The sequence below is a fragment of the Pseudonaja textilis genome, chromosome 5, assembly GCF_049901715.1.
Source record: "Pseudonaja textilis isolate UNSWEBS1 chromosome 5, rPseTex1.2, whole genome shotgun sequence".
NCBI lineage: Eukaryota > Metazoa > Chordata > Lepidosauria > Squamata > Elapidae > Pseudonaja > Pseudonaja textilis.
This window is the reverse complement of record NC_141994.1, coordinates 60,781,145-60,802,608: the sequence shown is the minus strand read 5'-3', so window position 1 is coordinate 60,802,608 and position 21,464 is coordinate 60,781,145. Positions and strand designations below refer to the sequence as shown.

Genomic DNA, 21,464 nt, shown 5'->3' with positions numbered 1-21,464 from the left:
ACAAGAAAAAAAGGGGAAAATAAGGTGAAAAGTGGATATAATGTTAGAAAGCAACAGAAAAGGGGAACACCGAAGAGGGAAATGGAGGTGGAGAGACAAGGGGGTAAAAAGGGCAGAGAGAAGAAGCAAGGGAGGAAGGAAGGGAAGAGAAGCTACAAAGCTGTGGAGCAAGATGTAAAGAAAGAGGACTTATTTAAAGATAATGGGTAAAAAATTAATTGAAAAAGTGATTCTGCAAAGGTACAGAAGATTGTATTGTTATATTTGTATTAGAAATGTTAGAAAATTGGAAACAACATATGATTAAAAAGTGGGATAAAATACTCAGTGTAATTCAGTGAAACTTTTGTGAACAAAATAAATGAAATAAATGAGAGAATTGAATCAGGAAGGAATGGGAACACTTTAATGACATAATGTTTTAAAATATAAGTGAAGTGGGGGGGAAATAACTATGAAAAGTTTATAAGTGTCCCTATAGAAGTATGATACTTGTTTGATAAGTAATGTGTAAAATGTTTAAGATTTAAATGAATATTAATAGATTTGAATTGGTATGGATTGTTGTTTTAACTATATTATATATTTATAATTTTTTCTCTTTTTAAAATATAGTGTGTAACTTTAGAATGTACTAAGCAGAATCCGAATGGAAGTTATGTATTATACTAAGTGTTGTTAGGGATACACCCTAGCAGAATCTGCACAGCAGTCAGGCAGGCAGGCAAAATATGTGAGATAAACGTTTTTGTAGCTTACACTCAGTAAAACAGATACATAGTGCTAATTAAATAGTTTATTCCAGTAAGAGTTATATCATAGTCAAAACAGTCCATATATCATTCACTAGTTCAGTCCGTCCAGGGATTATTCAGTTGCAAATTCCAGTGTTGAAAAAGAGAGGTCAGTAAACTTACAAATATCAGTCCAGTAATATATCTTCTTGCAGTAGAGATATGAAGAACTCAAAAACTCCTCTCTTCCTTCAGCAACTCAGCAGTAGGGGAAACACGCAGTTAACAAACCATCAATCCCATGCAATCCAGTAATTGTCAGCAATCAATCAGGTTCTCTTGCTCCCTCTTATGGTGGTTTCACACCACACCCAAAATTACATGCTTTGCAGTTTTAAAGTGACACACACTTAAACTTACAATCATAGTTTATATATATATTATTTTACCCAAACTACGTTAGGTAACCTATGTTATTCCTAACAAGTGTTATAAATTTAGGGGAAAAAGATAAAGGCGTCATACTCCAATCAGTGATTACAGGAGAAATTTTGTTTAACAAGAAAAGATAATAGACAACTGGAAACAGGACAGACAAAGAATATAAGTATAATGATCTGAACTGAGATGAAATAAATAAAATAAAATTAAGAAAGTTAAAAGAGGGGAAAAGCTATATAGAAAATATAGAATGGTAATAAGATATGGAATGGTATATAAAATGAGCATGAATTTGAATTTGTGCCTGTACGAAGAGATGTAACCCAGGATCAAGCTGCTTTCAAAAAAGATGTTTTATGTTTTTATGTTTTATGTTTTGTTTGTTTGTTTTTAAAAATCAATAAAAAAATTTTTTTAAAAACATATTGTATACATGTTTTATAGTTGTCAACAGCAAGGGGGGGGGGGGAGTTTCAAAGATCAGGCAGCAGTGTGGAATCTAAAGTACATTCCATTCATATTTTCTTCAGAGACTGATTAGATGACTGAAGCTTCTGCCGTGCAAAAATCTAATTGGAGAGCATGATTGATTACTCCTGGCTATGGACATGTTTTGTTGGATGATACAGCCAGAGGGGTGGGGGGGAAAGCAGGATCAAGAGTGGCAGTGAATTACATATCTCAGAGTCGGCTACACCCAGGCAAATGCCGACATGTTAACTTCTAATAAATCCAAAGAAGCTTTAGGAGCGTGGCTTGAGGCTCATGATTTAATTGGAGTAACTGCTGGAATCCTGGCACACACAATCACAACAACTTACAATAGAAATTCAGGTCCCAACTGAGGTCATAAGTCGAGGACTACCTGAATGGGAGTGTACGTGAGTATTAAATTACAAATGCAGTTACCTCTGATAATTTATACTGGCACGAAAACAACAACAAAAGCAAAACTCCAATCCCGTTTCACATTTGTTCTTTTTATTAGAAGTTCAGAATACAACAAGTAATTGGATCCCATTGGCTGGAGACCCTTCACCCCCCCGCCAAATCTTCAAAATCCAAGATGTGCTTTGTTGCCTTCAACAGTGAGCAATTAGAAATGAAAATACTGAACAAGGCCACTAGTTAATGGGGGGAGCTGTATATCTCAACTATGCTAGGCTGAACCCTGCACACACACCTAAAGAAAGCAAAGCGAACCTCCAGTTGCTGAGAGTAAGGCGTTCAGGTGCCAACCTGGGAGGAAGTCTCAGCAAGCACCACGGAAAAAGTGCGCAGCTATGCAGTTTTCATACTGGGACACAAAATATCTTCAACGGGAAGATCGGGAGTTAAGGGCAGCAAAATGGTGCATTCTGTACAGGTTGTATTCTGTGCTGTTGGGCTGGATTGCAAGTGCCACATTCAGAGTGAGCATGGATAATCCAGAGTAGGGAGAAATATTCTCTGCTAGTATATACAGAGATACACTCCTAAAAGTGCTTCTCAAACAGTAATCCTGGGTGTGATATGTATTACCACTTCCCCACCTTAGATAAACTATCCTTTTACCAGCTGATTCCATAAACACAAAACTCCAAAGTTTCTCATAACTGGTTTCCCAGTTTGACTGAAGGGATTCAGTTAATACTGTTCTGTTTTCAGTTTGGGATCAACACAATGAAATATATTAGGTTGCGATTTTTACCTGTATGTATTTAGTATCATGATCCTAGCCAGAACACATCTGTATTTGAATTTACCTACAAGAACCAGTTAAGCACCTCCTGCAGGTTTAAATACTTAAGAGGAATCCATTTCAGAAGAAGAGCTAAGGGAAAGACCAAGGATTTCTTTATAAAAATGTAACATTTTAAAACCATAACCAATTATGTTGCCCCACAAGCAATCCTTGATAACTCACTATAGGCTAAATTATTTGTCCTTACAGTGAGACAAATGGCTAGTCTACGAATTCTGCATTTTGCTCAGATGTTTCTGTCTAGATTCAATATTGCTCACCAGCAATAAACATACTTCTTCTCTCACTTGTCATGTTGACTGTTTTTGTTGTGTCATAACTCTCTCCTCTTCAAATACTCCTGGCCTCGTACCATTAAACTGGAAACATTTGAAAACGCTCACAATTTTCTCTCCGGCACAAAGCCACTACTTTAACAAGCAGAGGAAAAGTCTATCCTGTGGGGGTTTGTTTGCTTTTCACTTATTAAAAATAGTGCACAGTATTGTCCTAAGCCCCAGGAGAAAGAGGAAAAAGAATGGCAGTGTTACTATTGCAGCCTGCAGAGTTCAGTGGATTTAATACAGACAAGTGTGGTGTTACTGTCACACAGCAACACGCACATAACATACACACAAAAACCATAACGGATTAACACGTAGACAGGCAGTCTTCTTCTTACATAAAACAAAAACAAAGTTGCTTTCTTGTGGGTACTTCCCATCCCCCTTGAGAACATTTCCACCCCAGGCCAGATCGCCTAGAAGGTTGGTACCCAACAATTGCACTTGGATAAACAAAACAGCGCACCCAAAAGAATGGTGAAACACTGATGAGAGACCCCCCAAAAGGTCAGGATATATGCCACATTGTACCTTAAGCCATCAAACCCCTATGTAGCAAAAGGCCAAAGGAGGAGTCTTAAAAAAAACCACCCCAGGGGAGAGCTTAGAAGGCGTGGCCTTGGTGCCTTTTGCCTCCATTTTCTGAGCAGGCTGATCTATAAGCGCTTCGTTGCTCTCGGGCCTTGTGGTGTGGGCAGCGGACTGGGTCCCCTGGAGTGAGCCAATCAGTATACACCAGAATTAGGAAGCACCTACAGGATCCAGATGCCTGATTTTAGGAGTTTCACCAAGCTTTCCTGCACGTTTTAAGAATTTGTGCAAAATAGAAACAGTGTGTGGTACTTGCATGTTGCAACCAATACAAAAATCCATCTCCCTCCCCCCTTTTAAAACATTTATAGAAACTTTTTAATCAAACAGAAAGTTAGAAATCTTATTTACATTTTTTTTCTCCCAAAAGGGCATCTAAAAATCAACTTACCTGAACAAGATACAAATCTTAACTAAGCTAGATTTTAAAAAAAGAAAAGAAAAAATTGCCAAGCTCTTCCCCAAGATAACCTCTCTTATTTTCTACAAATAAATATGGCATTGAACGTAAGCTGATTTAAGAAAGGGTTTTTTTTTTCCTTGCTTCAGTTGCAGATCCCAGGAATAAGTTAAGATTTAAGCATGTCCATGTCTTCAGAACCAATTCACTCCATTGTTTGAGGTATGAATATTTGTCCCATCTTATACTTAAGATTCCCTGCAAAGCTTCCACACTATTGTAGGAGAAGTGTAGGTTGACTGCTCCCATGGTTCAGTTTTGGTTATGATCCTCAACAGGGGACGGGTTTTTACTCCATCTCGTTCTCTGAGCAGCCTCCCCCAACGGTGAAACGGAACTCTTGAAGATTTGAAACCCCATGGAAGTGCACAAAAGCACCAGCCACCACGAAAATATGAAAGAGCTGATGGGAGTGGAACTACAAGAGAGGGGGAAAAAACACACAGAGAGAGAAAGAAAAAGAGAAAGGGCACGGTTAGAAAACGAAGTTTTTTCCCCTCCCAGAACAAGCACCAAATGATAACAGCAGTCTTGCAAAGCTCCTAGAAACAGGACTAGCCTGCTGAGGGGCAAACAAATAATTTTATTTGCTAGGAAACTCCCTTGTTCCATGTCCTTGAGCCCGGTAAAGCCTCAAGTGGCAATTTGCACCTGTTCAAGGCTTAAGAAGAGAAGGGCAAATTTGCTCTGAACAGCTAGGTCAGAAAGCTGCGTTTCCAGAGCCCACGTGCCACTCTGTCCCTGAGAGTGAACACTGAGATATTTTCCCCCACCCCCCCATTTCTGGAAAGCCAATGAGTTTGCTAGGTGCTGTGGCTTTCAACAGCCTAATCAGCCTCTGTTTCACCACAGAACTAAACAGAGGCACTGCTAGAACTGCCTCACAGCTTTATGCCTGACAGTTCATAGCTACACTTACCCAGATGTCACATTTGCCTGGGAAAAATCTCTCTGGGATACGAGCAGCGTACAAGCCAGCGCCAGTGATGTACAAACAGGCCATGAGGGCCAGCCATCCTATCTGCCCCATGGTGGCGGCCTTGAGGAGCCCTTCCGAGATGACAAAGTGCAGGGTGGGAATCACACCACTAAGGCCCAGGGCCAGGAACACTCCTAGGAGACAAAGGAAAGGCATCAGATTCAACCTTGCATAAAAAATGGATCATAAAGTGAACATGAGATCATAAGGTTAAAATTCAGGGTCTCGAAAGAAAGAAAAACACACCCAAAGCTCTTTAATGTCTAAAGGCTTTCCTGACCTGATAGGACTAATTGTTCCAATTAATTACAGGTAGTTCTTGACTTACGACCATAATTGAGCCCAGAATTACAGCCATAAGTTGTGCTGGCTGTTGAAAGGGTCCTGATGTAGCTGATCCACTTTGAAAACGTTTTTGTGGTCATTAAGCGAATGCTGCAGTTGCTAAGTGGACCCACTGTCCACAACGGGAGGTTTTTGCAAGAAACTTTAAGCAAACGCTGCTTCCCAGCCCAAAAAGAAAATTGCAGTCAGATTGACCACAGAGCACAAACCGATGTATGTAAAGGCAAACATGGGATCACCCTGGGAGAGGTGGGGGAGGCTTGGCAGTCAGAACATTGAATCCAGATTGTAAATATCTTTTGGGGAGGGCAGGGTTGTTCCCTTATAACTTCAAACTGTCACTAAGTCATAAGTTGAGGACTACCTATAAAGGGGCTCTCCTGATCATTCTAGTTATAACTTCAATTAGAAGAGTATTTTTCTGTCTGTCATAACAGACGAATGAAAACCACGGTTTATCATTATTACTAGAAAGAAGCCGCAGGAGCCCTGAGCTTCCATGTGCTCTGCCATTGGGGTAGAATATTAACTTATATTAACTTACATTATTAAACTAGCAATGAAGTCTGCTTTGCTATTGAACCAGAAGCATTCTACTGTAACACAAACTCTGCCCAAAAAAATTCAGACCATCTTTATAAATGGATAAAATTAAGTAATTTTTGACATTTTTTCCCCCTTAAATAGTACTAAATGTATTTTTGTGTTACATGCAACTGTAGCTTGTATCCAATATCACGCACAAACCTAAAATACCAAGTCCAAAATAACTTTATTCACAATTTTATTATGAACACCTCTTAAAATTAATATAACCAATCATAAGTTTAATCAGATAACTCAGGTTCTCTTTTCAAAATTTTATAAATTTAATTTTAGTCTTAATACCCAGAAGACTCACCCCAAAATCACCAGCTAGTATTTTTGCTGAGCATGTGGAATCTTTGAACTGTCTTAAATCTAAATATCTCACATCTACCGTAATTCGCCAACTATTCAGACAGTGCCAGAAATTATGCCCATGCCCATTGATTAGGCAGGCTGTCACCTGTCCCCATTCATCAGATAGGCTGGACATCAATGGCTAGGTTTCTTAGCTTACAGTCTCACACACAAAATGCTGACTAATGGGCACAATTAGAACACACAAGGCAGGAAAAACGATCCTGTGATATTTTCACAAATAAATATATTTTGGCTTAAATGTTTGTAAAGAGTAACCAATTTGACAGCTTTACCCACAGTTAACATTTCCTGTTTGGGGGTTTGGTTTTTAACTCTTGCACCCCAAAATATCAGATTAGGGACTGATAACAATTTATGTGCGTGTGAAATGATATTCATAGGCCATTAACAGGTGTTTTTTAACATTGTCACAAGGCCTTCTGCTACAGAAACGGACATGCCTGGAATGTTACATTATGCAAATCGAAGTGACAACTGCATTATGTAATTTCAAAGGGGACAGTATCATTAATGCGGGTTTAAGTTTTCCTTCCACCTCCGACATACAATATATGTTGCAAAGAAACCTCACCTGCTCGTACTCCTCGATATTCAGGGGTTGCAAACCTATCCCACTGTGAAACTATAATGGCTGCAATGCCCAGGACGCAGATCACGATCAGATAGATGAAGCAGGGCTGAGGGTTGCAGTAAAAAGAATAGTAAAGCCACGGGACGAAACTGCCCATAATGAGAAGAGCAATCCCAGAATAGTCCAGCCTAAGACAAAGGAGGGTGGAAAAAGTCATTTGAGGAGAACTTCACATCCTCCAGCATCCTCGTCTGCTCGATCTCACGCCTTTCATCGTGTTGATGCAACTAACTTTATCAGCAATAAGAGCCACACCTGATCTTATCTGTAATATAATTGCATGCCGAAAATAAATTCTGGATACTGGCGAAAGTATAGGAAAGAACAATTCTGGAGACCTGTATTCACCTGGCTTGTAAATTTTAAATGTAAGGCATATATAGTCCACCGAGGAGCCTTGGTGGCGAAGTGGTTAGAGTGCAGTACTGCAAGCTACTCCTACTGCAATTTGGCAGACTGAATCCCACCAGGCCGAAGGTTGACTCAGCCTTCCATCCTTCCGAGGTGGGTAAAATGAGGACCCAGATTGTTGGGGGCAATAGGCTGACTCTGCAAACTGTTTAGAGAGGGCTGTAAAGCACTATAAAGCGGTATATAAGTCTATGTGCTATTGCTATTGATTCCTGAAACAAAACTTTTGCAGACCTTCCCAAACAGGGAAAGTGTTTCAGCTTGTGAAGGCTTCCTTATTTAGCCCTAAGAAATTCAGTACAAGTAGTCTTTGAGATATGATCATAATGGAGCATGACCATTACAGCCGCGTATCACGACAGTCGTTAAGTGAAATGGCCTCACGATGACCCCATTATTTGCTCTCCCTGTTGCAAATGATAATAGCAATAGCCCTTAGCCTTATGTACCGCTTCATAGCTCTCTCTAAGTGGTTTACAGAGTCAGCGATATTGCCCAACAATATCGGTCCTTATTTTATCCACCTCGGAAGGATGGAAAGCTGACTCAACCATGAGCCTGGTGAGTATCAAACTGCTGGCAGTCGGCAGAATTAGCCTGCAATACTGCATTCTAACCACCGCACCACCACGGCTCTTAAATGTTAAACGAATGTGAGAGCTGTTAAATGGAGCATAGGGTGACTTGGGGGTGGGAGGACTACACAGGCCCAGGGTTACCTACCCGAGGCCTCCCAAGGCTATACCCACTCCATGAAGGAGTAGCTCCCCTTCTTGCCAGGAGGGTCTCAGCAGCCCTTCAGCTTTCTTTCCACCCAGCAAGCAAGGGAGGTCAGACCAGTCAGCATTTGCTGGCCTCCAGTGAACAAGGGGAGACCCCACCCAAGGACTTGGAGGGCTCAGCCTTTGCCAGGGCCCAGCAAAACCCACTTGTTTCGTATTTTTCAGCTTCTGAGATAGGCACCTGACCTGATACAGGATCCGTTTCTTAACAGACCCAGTCTCCTGGCAAAATCCTGCTATTTTGCAACAGGTTCTATTCTCACCATACTGTGTTCTTTTTTTTTCTTTTTCTTAAATGAGCTCCATTTTTTTTAAGGAAGCTCCATGTTTTTGTTTTTTTGTGTGTGTGCAGTTTATGGAACTTCCTTAAAAAGGGAGCCCCCTACAAGTTTGTGAAAATAACACCTGTTTTGCCACAAGGCTAGGTCTGTAAGAATGCGGATCTTGGGCTGGGCGCCTCTCTCAGATGCTGCAAGAACAGAAAAGTAGGCTGGGTGTTGCCGGGCTCTGGAGCAGGCTAAGCGCTGCAAGTCCTTTGGGTAAGAAGAAAGCTGGAGGCGGCTTGCAAAACTCCAGCAGACCTGACCTCCCTTCACTTGATGGAGTTTGCATACTCCGACTTGTTGACCTGCCCTGGCTTGCTGGATGGGAAGGACTTTGCTGCAAAGTCCAACTGATTCACACTCGCAAGAGCCACCTGATCTCCCTTGGGTGGATAAGTGGCTCCAGTGGGATAGCACTTAGACTTATATACCGCTTCACAGTGCTTTACCTCTCTAAGCGGTTTACAGAGACAGCATGTTGCCCCCAACAGTCTGGGTCCTCATTTTACTCACCTTGGAAGGATGGAAGGCTGAGTCAGCCTTGAGCCAAACTGTTGAATTGTAGGCAGCTGGCAGTCAGCAGAAGCAACCTGCAGGACTGCATTCTAACCACTGCGCCACCGTGCCACCTTGGGTGGGTGAGCACTGCAGCACCCACTCAGTCGGTTACAAGAGCAAGTGACTTCAGGGTTGCCACAGCTGTCATTAACTTTGAAACCTGGTCATCAGTAGCTTTGGGGCAGTCCGTCGTAACTTTGAGTGTTTGCTAAGTGCCCTGTCGTAAGTCACTTACAGGACCACCTATGTACATACAAGGCACTACTATTTTTCAAAAGGGTTTATATACATTGACCCACCAATCCATCCATCCACCCCCGTACATCAAATCAGTAAATGTAGCCAATTTCTTCAGTCTTTTCCCCTTGCCCAGACCTAAAAATAGGGGCAAACTAGGGGTTTTTAAGCTCGCAGTTAATCATTAAAATGCTTACTTGGAGAAGAGCCTAGAAACGCCTTCTGAATGGCAGTAAACTGTGTGAAAGAGCCACGAGAAGGAAAGGCAAAGGATGGCTCCCAAGAAGAACATTCCAACCACCACCTTCTCCTGAACAGGTGCTACAAAGGACATATTTGGCCGGAACATGTAGAAGATCCCCAAACACAGAAAGAACACACATCCTGGACAAAAGAAGACAAGGTTATTAGAAGGCGGGCAAAGGGGGCACAACCACAAAACATTGCCTCTAAACCATCAACCTTATGTTTGAGCTACTTTCTGTTGGCTTATTATTCTGACAAGAGGCAAAGATTGGCTAACATTCTCCAATACATTCATAACAATGCTAACTGCTCTTTCCAGATTTTCAAGTCTACCCTGCTAGAATTTCTGGCTCTTGCAAACTAATACCTGCTTACAGTCCTCCCTTCCTTTTTCAGGGTTAATCTTGCTGCATGAAACATTTTAGCAGGATTATGAAGTCCAAACAAAACAAGTGACCTGACACAAAGCCAGATTTAGGTTCAGCTCAGTGTAATTACACACTGAAAGTGGCATTGACACACAGATATTATCAGTGCGCCACTAAGGCCTGGGGCAGATGTACTTTGACTCAAGCAGAACCTGCCAAGTAAAATAGTTGTAATTTACATACTTTAAAAATGTCAGCAAATCAAGTTTTGTTCCAGATCAGTAGTATATACTGACTGCAATGGCAATTCAAGGTAATTGCTAGCTTAACATTAGTCCCAATGATCAGGAAGAGAAGGTAATTTAAGCTACTTTCAAAGGCAATACAGAGAGTTGCAATGGATAATGTTGGTCTGCATCACTGCAACTCAGATAGCCCATGTCAAAGCCTGGAACCAGAAATCCTGATTCAGCAGTTTGATGAATGCAAGGAAAACAAACTCATCTGATGCAATACTGATAGTTAAAAAGAACCACCTCTAGTTTGACATTGTAACTCAAGCTTGTTAAAGGAACCGTACAATGGACAGGTTGGATGCTATCATAGAAAAGGGTAAGGTGATCCTAATTAAAATGAGTACCACTATTCACATGGATCTAGTCCATCAACAGTGGCATTCAGGCAGGTCAACAACAATCTTGTTACCAGCCACAGCTGGGCAGAAGAGCATATTACGACATGCTAGCTGAGCTGTACATATCAGAACATCGGGTTCAAGTCAACAAAAATTAATGCTGGAACAAAACTATTTATTTTCATAGAATTACCACGAAGTGGCTTATTACATTCTTCTCATTCCTATTATAACATTAGGAACTATAAGGAAAGTTTTAACGTTTCCATACCTAGTAGATGCGTCCAGATGTTGCCCGTCTCTGTGTGTATTCTGAAAATGCTTTTAAAGCAAGCCCGGAAAGAAGGCATGGGTGGCCGGTGCCCATGCAACAGGTAGTCGTTGTCTTTTAACCAATCGGGCAAGACGTCGAAGGGAATGACACGCCATCGGCCCTCCCATACCTGAAGGAAGTAATATGAAGTTACACTCTGGATCATGGTGTGATGGAACAGAGCTACAGGAAATTGACATATATGATGTATCCATATATGTGCATTTTATTTCCCATATGAAATAAGAAAACAGGATGATTATGATTCCTGAGCTGTATCAAAAAGCTGTAGAAAAGCTGTAGAACACAACTACTATGAGCCACAGCGGCACAGTGGTTAGAGTGCAGTACTGCAGGCTACTTCTGCTGACTGCTGGCTAACTGCAATTTGGCAGATTGAATCTCACCAGGCTCAAGGTTGACTCAGCCTTCCATCCTTCCAAGATGGGTAAAATGAGGACCCAAATTGTTGGGGGCAATAGGCTGACTCTATAAACAACTTAGAGAGGGTTACAAAGCACTGCAGTGCAGTGTATAAATCCAAGTGCTATTGCTATTGCTCAAAACCAAGCTCTACGACTCTGCATGTTTCCATCTTCTAACATCGCTCAAGGGCTCACAATGGAGGATGTTATGCAAATTTTGAAAAATATTTATTATTTCTAGAATCTATGCATAAGTTATGTGCTATAATAACAATGGGCAGAATGTTGCTTTGTGTGAAATCCTTTCCCATAAAGGAAGTGTTCTTGCACAATATCCATTTGGTAGGTAATAAAAATAGGAATGAAAAAATAAGCATGCAGATATCTCACTGGGCTGCAAGTCTTTATAATAGATCACCTGAGGTATATATATATAATACATGAAATCAATGACAACCTAATACATCCAATTTATTCAACAAACACAAAAGTGGTTCCTCCCAAACAGGAATCAAATATATGATAATGTTTTAAATAGTTATGATGCTGGATAAAAGTAAGAATCAGATTTCTCTGCTACATTTCTATATTGGGATTAAATTTTAATAGAATTTGTGTTAACTAGGTTTTTAAACCTCTCGTTCCACTGATGCAGGTACAGAAATGCAAAACAAGGACAAAATTCCTCTGTTGTTTTACTTCTGAAATTAAGAATAGTTGCATCGCATTTAGGCTACTATATAGTATGAACTCTTTCCCTTGAAAGAGACAAGCAATGGCTCCCAGGATTATACAATAGATTTGCCTAAGATAGCAATTCAATAGAATTTGGATTTTATTTTTTGTACTGTGGAGACAATGAGATTCCAATACAAAAGAGGCATATGGTAATTTTAAAAGATTTGCAAGGATTTCTAAAGGAAAGAGCGAAGGGAGGGAAAGGTGACCCTGTACATTGAAGTCCTGTGACCCAGAAACATGTGAACCACAGAGTATTATTCTGCGTGGACTTCTGCAGATGTTTTCTAAAAGGAGATTCAACAGTTGTACCACATGTTTAATCCCGCATTTCTACTTGTAATCCACCTCATACTAAGCTTTCTAATTTATCCCATTATGGAAGGCATGAGATCTGAAGATACACCCACTAAAATAACCACCAAAATGACAGCAGCTTCTTGATGGCCACCTACGGTGACTTGCCTTTTTTGTTGCCAGAAGGGCATGCGCTGCTAGCCACGGGACCCACAAACTGTGTAAAGCTCACTAGCGCATGATGCCCCCTTTGCTTTACAACACCTTACCTTGCATACAAATTCTTCCATTCTCTCCATTGCATGGTGGGCTTGGAGGAGAGGCAGCATTCCCATAAAGCCCTCATCTTCCTGAGTTGAATTGTCATCCCCATCTTTGCCAGAATCCTGAAACAGGAAAACAACACAAAATGGTTTGGGTAAGCAAAAGCTTTATTTGCAAAGGACAAAACGTAATGACGGGAATGTAAACTACAGAGCCAGAAATGGGAGTCTAGGCACAAATGCAAGAAGATTAACCACCAAGACGGTTTATCTAGCTTCCTGCTCCACAGATGTTCTTGGGTTAGCTCTAACTGAGTACAATGTGGTTCAGGGAGCTGCTTTTGCCATGGTTGGACGAAGAATGAAGGAGAGAGAATGGCAGAATATAGCTGCCTCCTGCTGCGTGCCCCAATATCTTTCAGAGGAGAACTAAACACCTTCAAAGTTACTTGTTTCCTAAAAGTTTAAATAAGTACACAGCATGAATATCATCTATTACAGACAGTCCTTGACTTACAACTGGCTGATGTTCAAAGTTACAACAGCCTTGGAAAGGGTGCTTCAGGCTGTCGTAAAACGTCACGCTGCCTGCACCATGCTCACATGATTGTGATTTGGGTGACTGCACTTATGGGTTGCCCAGTGGTCCCCCAATCTCAGGCAGCTTTTTTCGGAAAAGTCGGTGGGGTGGAGGAGGCTGGCAGCTGCTGCCACTTGCTGAGAGGATTCCCCTCTTGTTTCTGGGGTCTGCTGAAAGAGCTGCCTGCTGAGGGGAGCTGAACTCCTTTGGCGGGGTGGGGAAAAAAAGAGCTCAGGTCCTGAAGATACGAGCTCGGTTTCTGCGCCCACCCAAAGGAGTCCCCTTCCATAAGTGGAAAGGAGTTGAACTCCTTTGGCAGGGAGGAGAAAAGCGCTCAGATCCTGTAAGTCTGAACACCCACTGAAGGCATTCCCCTTTCATGCACAGACGAGACCTGACATCCTCCTGCAGAGGGTAGAAACAGAACTTAAATCCGGGTGATTGGAGCTCTACTCCTGCACCCTATAAAAGGAGTTTTCTTCCCCAAAGGGAAGAAGCTGACATCCGTTGGCAGGCAGCTCTTTCAGCCAGTTCCTAGAGATTCGGAGTGAGCCAAACGCCAAGGATTTTCAGCTCTTTAGCAGAGGGGCAGTGCAGTAAGGTAAGGATTGCACGGGTGCCTCAGGCGGATGTTGGAAGCCCAACTCATGCCGCGTATTCATGCTGGCCTGTCACTTTGCCAGCTGACAAGAAGCTCAGTATCTTTAACCATCGAGTCATTATTTTTAAAATAAGAGCATGAACATACCATAAAAAGATATCTAGATATTCAAAGTTACTGGTATTTTGGGTGGGGGGGGGAGGAATACAGATTTGCACATAGGTCTCTCCACCTGGCAGAACCACTATAACATGCTGGCTCAGTTTGTACAACATAGTACATTGGGTATTACTGAATTATTACACGAATGAAGGCAAATGTACGTATCCCAGGATAATGTGACTGGAACAGCCATCCAGTCTGGGTCGGTCACGAGTCCAAAAGCTTGAAAGACGAAACCTCTTGTTCCAGTGACCGACCCTGATTGGATTCTGAATTATTACATATTCTTGGTTTACACAACACACCCAGACACACATAAGTTAGCCAAACAGGCTGGAATTCAGTCTGGGTCGGTCACAAGTCCAAAAGTTTGGAAGACGAAACCTCTCGTTCCAGTGACCGACCCTGATTGGATTCTTGGTTTACACAATACACCCAGACAGACATAAGTTAGCCAAACAGGCTGGAATTCCATAAGATATTATACCATAAAAAGTAAGACAAGGTTGAAATTAATCAAATTTAGTACTTGGTACAAATTCACAGAACATTAGAGTTTTAATTGATCTGATTAAATATGTGGCCCAGGCAGTGCCTTAACTTCAATGAATACCCTGCATGAAGAACATGTTATATTATTAAGCTAAAACAGAAAAAGCACATATTTGCCTGGTGTGTGTGTGTGTTTGTGTGTGTGTGTGTGTGTGTGTATATATATATCTATTTCAAGAAACATTGTACAGTATATTGCTTTTCACCAGTCTTCTCAATTTTAGAGGGCAGCGGGCATGTGGAAACTTGATAAAAGTGTTGTTGTGCCTTTCAATGAATAACAAATAAATAACAGATAATCAGAGTTGGAAGGGACCTTGTAGGTCATCTAGTCCAACCCCCCACCCCAGCGGGAGACCCTACACCATTTCTGACAAATGGCAGTCCAATCTCTTCTTGAAGGTCTCAAGTGATGGTGCTCCCACAACTTCCAAAGGAAAGCTGTTCCATTGGTTGATTGTTCTCACTGTCAGAAAGTTTATCTTTGTTTCCAGGTTAAATCTCTTTGTGTTCAGTTTCCATCCATTATTCCTTTTCTGGCCTACAGGTGCTTTAGAAAATAGCCTGACCCCTTCCTCCCTGTGGCAGCCCCTCAAATATTGGACGACTGCTATCATGTCTCCCCTGGTCCTTCTCTTCACTAGACTAGCCATGCCCAATTCCTGTAACCGTTCTTCGTATGTTTTAGTCTCCAGTCCGCTAATCATCCTGGTTGCTCTTCTCTGAAACTCTGTCTAGAGTTTCAACATCTTTTTTATAGTGTGGTGACCAAAACTGGATGCAGTATTCTAGGTGTGGTCTTACTAAGGCTTTATAGAGAGGTAATAGTACCTCATTTGATCTTGATCGCATCCCTCTGTTAATACAATTTAGGATTGCATTAGCTTTTTGGCTGCTGCTGCACACACTGCTGGCTCAAATTTAGCTGGCTGTCCATTAAAGACTCCAAGATCCCTCTCACAGTTACTGCTATTGAGCCTGATTTCCCCCAGTCTATATGTGTACTTTTGGTTTTTCTTGCCTAAGTGTAGGACTTTACTTTTCTCTACATTGAATTTCATTTTGTTAGATATGGCCCAGTGTTCTAGTCTGTCAAGATCCATCTGGATCTTAAGCCTATCTTCTTGGGTGTTAGCTATTCCTGCCAGGTTAGTATCATCTGCAAATTTGGTAAGTTCCCCTTCTATTCCCTCATCTAAGTCATTAATGAAGATATTGAAGAGTACTGGGCCTAAGACAGAACCTTGTGGCACCCCACTGCTTACTTCCCTCCATGTAGACTTAGACCCATTAAGGATGGATTGGATAGTAAGCTAAAGAGGCTAAATGACAAGTAAATTGCCAAATAAAATTATATAAATAGGACTTGGCATCCTCACTCCAAAATTCAAACCTATTCCTTCAACACATATCACATGTCCTGCTCCAAAATCATCCCCTCTCTCCCCGCCCCAATTGTGATCATTAGGCAAGGGTTACCTGTACTTTAGCAAAAATCCAATCAATGTTAATGGATTCATAAGCTCTTATTCAGGAGCAAAGAAGGCACAAGTGCTTGTTGCTTATAGCAATCTAATACTTGGCTACAGCATCCAGGAATCATTAAAAAAAACGTAAACTTTTTAGACAATTTGTTCTTGTCTAGTTCCAAAATACAGTATAGGCAGTAAGTCCTTTGACTTACAACGGTTCTCTTAGTGACCGTTTGAAGTTATAACAGTGCTTAAAAAAACCCGATGTCCATTTTTCACACTTATGACTGTTGCAGCATCCCCATGGCCATGTGATTTACATTTGGATGCTTGATAACTGACTCACATTTATGACAGTTGCAACCTTCTGACAAGCAAAATCAAGGGGGAAGCCAGATTCACTTAACAACAATGTTACTAATTTAACAACTCCAGTGATTCACTAAACAACTGTGGCAAGAAAAGTTGTGAAATGGGGCAAAACGTCATTGAACAAATTTCTCACTTAGCAGCATAAATTATGGGCTCAATCGGGATCGTAAGTTGAGGACTATCTGTAAAGCTGCCTAATGCTAAATTAGTCCACTTTGTGGTATTCTAACAGGCAAGGATTCCTTAAGTCAGGGGTCTCCAAACTTAGCAACTTTAAGACTTGTGGACTTCAACTCCCAGAATTCTCCAGCCAAGCTATGCTGGAGTCATAGATGTCTTTTCTTGCTTACACCCTTTAACAGTTTGCAATATGCAGTGATCTTTTCTATCAAGTACTGAAAATAGGAATGCTGGATATTGGGTCTTGATTCTTTTGTTTACAAAGCAGAAGATGATTTGCATCCCTACATTTAAGTATTTCAGTGTATTAAGTGACTTGTAAACAGACTTTACAATGAATACTCTTATACAGAAACTCTTATCTGGGAGGCAGATGGCACTACATATTTTCAAAAGCAGACTTGCCTGCAAACAGAGCAGATAATTAAACTGGGATAAATTAGCACAGAATAAAACACCTAGGAAAGAAATCTCCCCAAGATTTCTTTGTCTCATTTTGGCTTTTATTTAGAGCTTGTATTTAGAGTTTCCATAAGGAACCGTAGGTACGTTGCTTTGCTAACTATAATAAGTCAGAAACAAACAAAAAACAAGTTAATGTGCTTTGACTTCAAATCTGCTGATATAATTCCTAGATGCTATCAAAGTACACAATGTCTGACCAGGAAAAACTGTTTTAATAGATTCCTGCATTATAGCATCACTGCACCACAGTTAGTTGACAGATTAAGAATGGAAAAAATGAGGAAAGGAGCACATTTTAATAGAAATTATAGAAAGAGAGAAGTTAAATTAATAGATCTCTGTTCTGCCTTCTTAGGTGGTAAGAGAATGGACAGACAGTTCTTGTGCTTCTGGTACAATGCACAGACTTCATTGAAACATTTCATCAGACCCTGAAAATAAAGTGCATCCACCTGGCACATACTGCTGAGGAACTGGAAAGAGACAAGCATGATTCTAGAATATATGGAAGCAGAGGTCTTTGTAGAATGAATCAACCTAAATAGCTTTAGTAATTAATGTAAGGCAAAATTATTTTTTCGCTTGCATCTAGCTATCGGTATTTATTAAGATAATAACTAACCTAAACAGTCTTTGTTTACATCCTTTAATGGTTTGCAATCTGCAGTGATCTTTTCTATCAAGTATTATGCCTAACACTTTTGTCTTTAAAAAGAAAAGTTGAAGAATAATCACACAACTGCAAACTCTTCATGGTTTCCAGTTGAGTTTACCTGTCCCATAAATAACATCTAAGAGAATTTCATCTTTTTCTTCCCTTTGGGTTTGACCTATGGAATTTTACCCATATTAAAAAACACCTATAGAGTACGGGGACATTCTCTTATTCATTTAAAACAGCTTTAAAAACAGCTTTTTAAAAAATAATAAAAGTTTTAGTTTCTCACCTGCACATGTGGAGAACTACTATTCTGAGAGACAGAGAGAGAGATCTCAGCCATGCAGAAACTTAAAACTTTATGGCGTTAGCTAAAATGTTGCTCCCTCTTTTCACCCACTGTAAATAACTTGGCTCAGCAGCCTTATTGCAAGGACATTGGAGATAAAATGGCTCAGCTTCCCTTTATCCTCTGGACCAACTATTGCCTCTGCTATTCTGAGCAGCCTATTCCACAGAAGCAGGGGAAGAGAAGCTTAACTGAAATGTTTCAAAAGACTGACCACATCATCTTTGCAGAAATCTGACTCTTAGAAGGAAGCTGCTTGTCTAACCAATCACAAGGATATTTTGTGTGATAGCTCCGTAGGCGTGTTTTTGCTCTAAGGAGCTCGGCAACCAGATTGCGAAAGGGGCACGTAACCCAACGGAAGCATGCCATCTGGATGCAGTTCATTATTATTCTAAAGTGACACACAATAGAGCAAGACTTTTTGTCTTCCCAATTAAGCGTTTAAGGCAGCAATGATCTCTGTACCGATTGTGAATTGCCAGGGTTCTAGACTTGGCAAACTTGAAATTTCAGCAAAACATTTTAGGAGGTTTGGGACAAGATAAGCAAATTATCTTGTCAGTTAACATAGTTATAGTCTGCAGAAATGGAAGTGTGAGAAAAACAGCATTCTGTAATTTAATAGAATGGCCATCAAAATCAACAGCCCCAGAGCACAAAACACTAATCTTCTATAAGAGTAAACAACATAGGATATTCCCAGTACTATTGAAGTATACCGTCAAACGTCTACTATCTTTGGCTATATCTTCTAGAATTTAGATGCAATCTAACTGCAAACTAGCAATCTGGAGGGACACAGCTAGGCTACTCTCCATTCTGTAGAATAGATGCTTCCCTTGTCCTGAAAACAGGACAAGACAAGGCAAGAAGAGAGAAGTGAAATGAGACTGAAACGATTAGCCAAGAACCAAATCAGTAATAAAGATATAATGGTCCAGAGAAAGGACTACTGAAAGCAGCCTTTGAAGAGGAAAGGCTGGCTTGAGTTACCTGAGCAGGTGTAGCAGAATACAGTAGAAGTTGAAGTCAGGAGTGGGAAATACACCCAAAGAGGATGGATGATAAGCTTATGAAGAAACATTAAAGCGTGGCAAGAGATTCCAGAAGAACTACACTATCATTGTACATATTTGATGTATATAAGGCTGGTCCTCTGTGACATATGTCAGCACTACATATCCTGATATCCTCCATGTATACTGGACCTATACTGGACCTCTCTTCCCATTATGTCAGTATCCTATCCTCTTGTGGATGGGGGCTGTAACCCTATGCAAATGAAGGACATCAGGTCAAGAAAGGTTGTAAATCAAACTGAAGTCATAAGGTTCATTGTCATGCAAAAAAAAAAGTGTTTGTCAACAGGGTGTTAAATAATAAATTCGGTAATCAAAGTACTGTTTGCAAAATGTCTCCCAGATGTAGTCTTACATTCTTTAAATGTAACAGACTGCATTTTATCAAAAGATTTTATACTACTTGTGTTTGGTCTATCATGCCAACACAGCTAATCCCCTGAAATTTGTTTCTATAGTATTTTTTTTTAATGGGCAACATTACTATATTCCGACTTTCTACTATCTAAAAACAATCCAAAGTTGTTTTGGTGAGATGGACAGCTACATAATTAATAAATAAATAATAATTTTATATAATTTAGGCACAAATATAAATTGGTCCTCTATCTTAAGAACAGCTTCAATATAATGACTTTTTTTCCCAGACTGTGTGTCAGACAAATAACCAACCTGTGCATATACGTTCAACAGCAACACAAGCAACCACTGTGTAGTCAACTTATTTGGAGAATGACCAAGCACTCTGAAACCCCCAGGCAGAACTAAGAACTGCAGCTGCCATAAAGGCCCTCAAAACATCTTCCCCCACCTCTTTAGACCATATGTTAGTTCCCAAAGCAGCTGTGCATTAGTGTGACAATCTCCCTGGCATAAGCTGGCTTTATGAAGCACAAGAGGGGAAAAAAGAACACCTACATCAGCTGTCGAAAAACTTCTGCTTTTCTTCCAGAAGTCTTGCTACGCAATATGCTTGCTACACCTCTTTTTTCTCTTAAAGTGGGATTTTTTTTCTTGTCTTTTATTGTGTCATCAAATGAAGATTTGAACAACTTAATACACAGAGAACAGATTCTACAAAGCAGCACCAAAGCAATCTCAAGCACATAGTCAAGGTGGTGTTTGACCAAACTATATTATGTGGTAAGATTTCTCAGTAAATTTCAGGCATCCGAAACTGAACTCAGTAAATTTTCTGTAAGAACAAAAATATATCTGCAGCAAATACTTCTGCTTGCTGAGCTGATCTATCTATATCCTAGAAATACTGGCATATTTGAAATGGGGAATACATTTCAGTTAATTGTAAAAATCAGCTGCAACCAAGCATAATTACAGATATAAAACACTTGGGATATTCAAAATACGTCAATCTGGGAATGTTCTGAAGAATTTTGAAATGTCCTTCTGTACTTCCCAAAAAAGAATCAATAGGATATCTAGTAGGCATCCCGAGACTTGTACAAACCTACTTCTGCTATGGATATTATGTTGGGTTCCCATATAAGACAAGAGCAAAAATAATGGGGGTACATATAGGTCCTGAGGCTCATCCTTGCTATATAGTGTGTACTGTACTAGTTTCCAAGAAAATTAAGACATTTATAAGGATTGTATGAAAAGATGTATTTATTTGACAACAGAATACCCTCACTGAGAAAATGAATTCTCCTCTTCAGCATTCCTCAACTGTAGACACTGCAAGAAGAAAGCTATGTTATTTATCGTGACCAAAACTAGAAGAAATCCAGTAGCACCTTTTTGGTCAAAGAGAGATAAGCTTTTGTGAGCTGCAGCTCTTCCTGGTTTCCTAACAATTCCCAAAGCAGTTTTACAGAGTGAGGAATTTTTCACTATACATTTGTGATGGGCACAAAGAAATAGAAAGAAAATCTTGTTTGAGGGTTTTGTCCTGAATGTTTGCAACTCCTTGCAAAAAAAAAACATCCCCAAAAAATACAAATTCAGAAATTAAATCAGAACACGATGGGGAAGAAATGATATGTAAAATTTAAAGGCACAATGAACTATAAATATGTTCAAAATATTGAGCAGAAATGAAAAATAGCTAAACACTAGTTGTTGAAACATTAACTTGGAATTTTACAGCTGCCTTTGCCTCACAAGAACTAAAAAAAATCTGTACTCTTAAGAAAAAAAATTAAATATTCCGGTTTGAGCT

The 21,464-nt window shown here is 40.3% G+C and overlaps 1 protein-coding gene across 1 annotated transcript in view; it reads right to left on the bottom strand.

Annotated features, from left to right (window-relative positions):
- Positions 1 to 2,139: 2,139 nt before the first annotated feature.
- Positions 2,140 to 21,464, bottom strand: part of ADIPOR2 (adiponectin receptor 2) — a 38,949-nt gene continuing 19,624 nt past the window's right edge. The window contains exons 3-8 of the mRNA XM_026718095.2: positions 12,816 to 12,932; positions 11,045 to 11,216; positions 9,723 to 9,909; positions 7,155 to 7,342; positions 5,213 to 5,406; positions 2,140 to 4,711 (exon numbers count right to left, since the gene is read on the bottom strand). Coding sequence (XP_026573880.2) covers positions 4,583 to 4,711; positions 5,213 to 5,406; positions 7,155 to 7,342; positions 9,723 to 9,909; positions 11,045 to 11,216; positions 12,816 to 12,932 — 987 coding nt within the window. The 3' untranslated portion in view covers positions 2,140 to 4,582. The remainder of the gene's footprint in view (positions 4,712 to 5,212; positions 5,407 to 7,154; positions 7,343 to 9,722; positions 9,910 to 11,044; positions 11,217 to 12,815; positions 12,933 to 21,464) is intronic.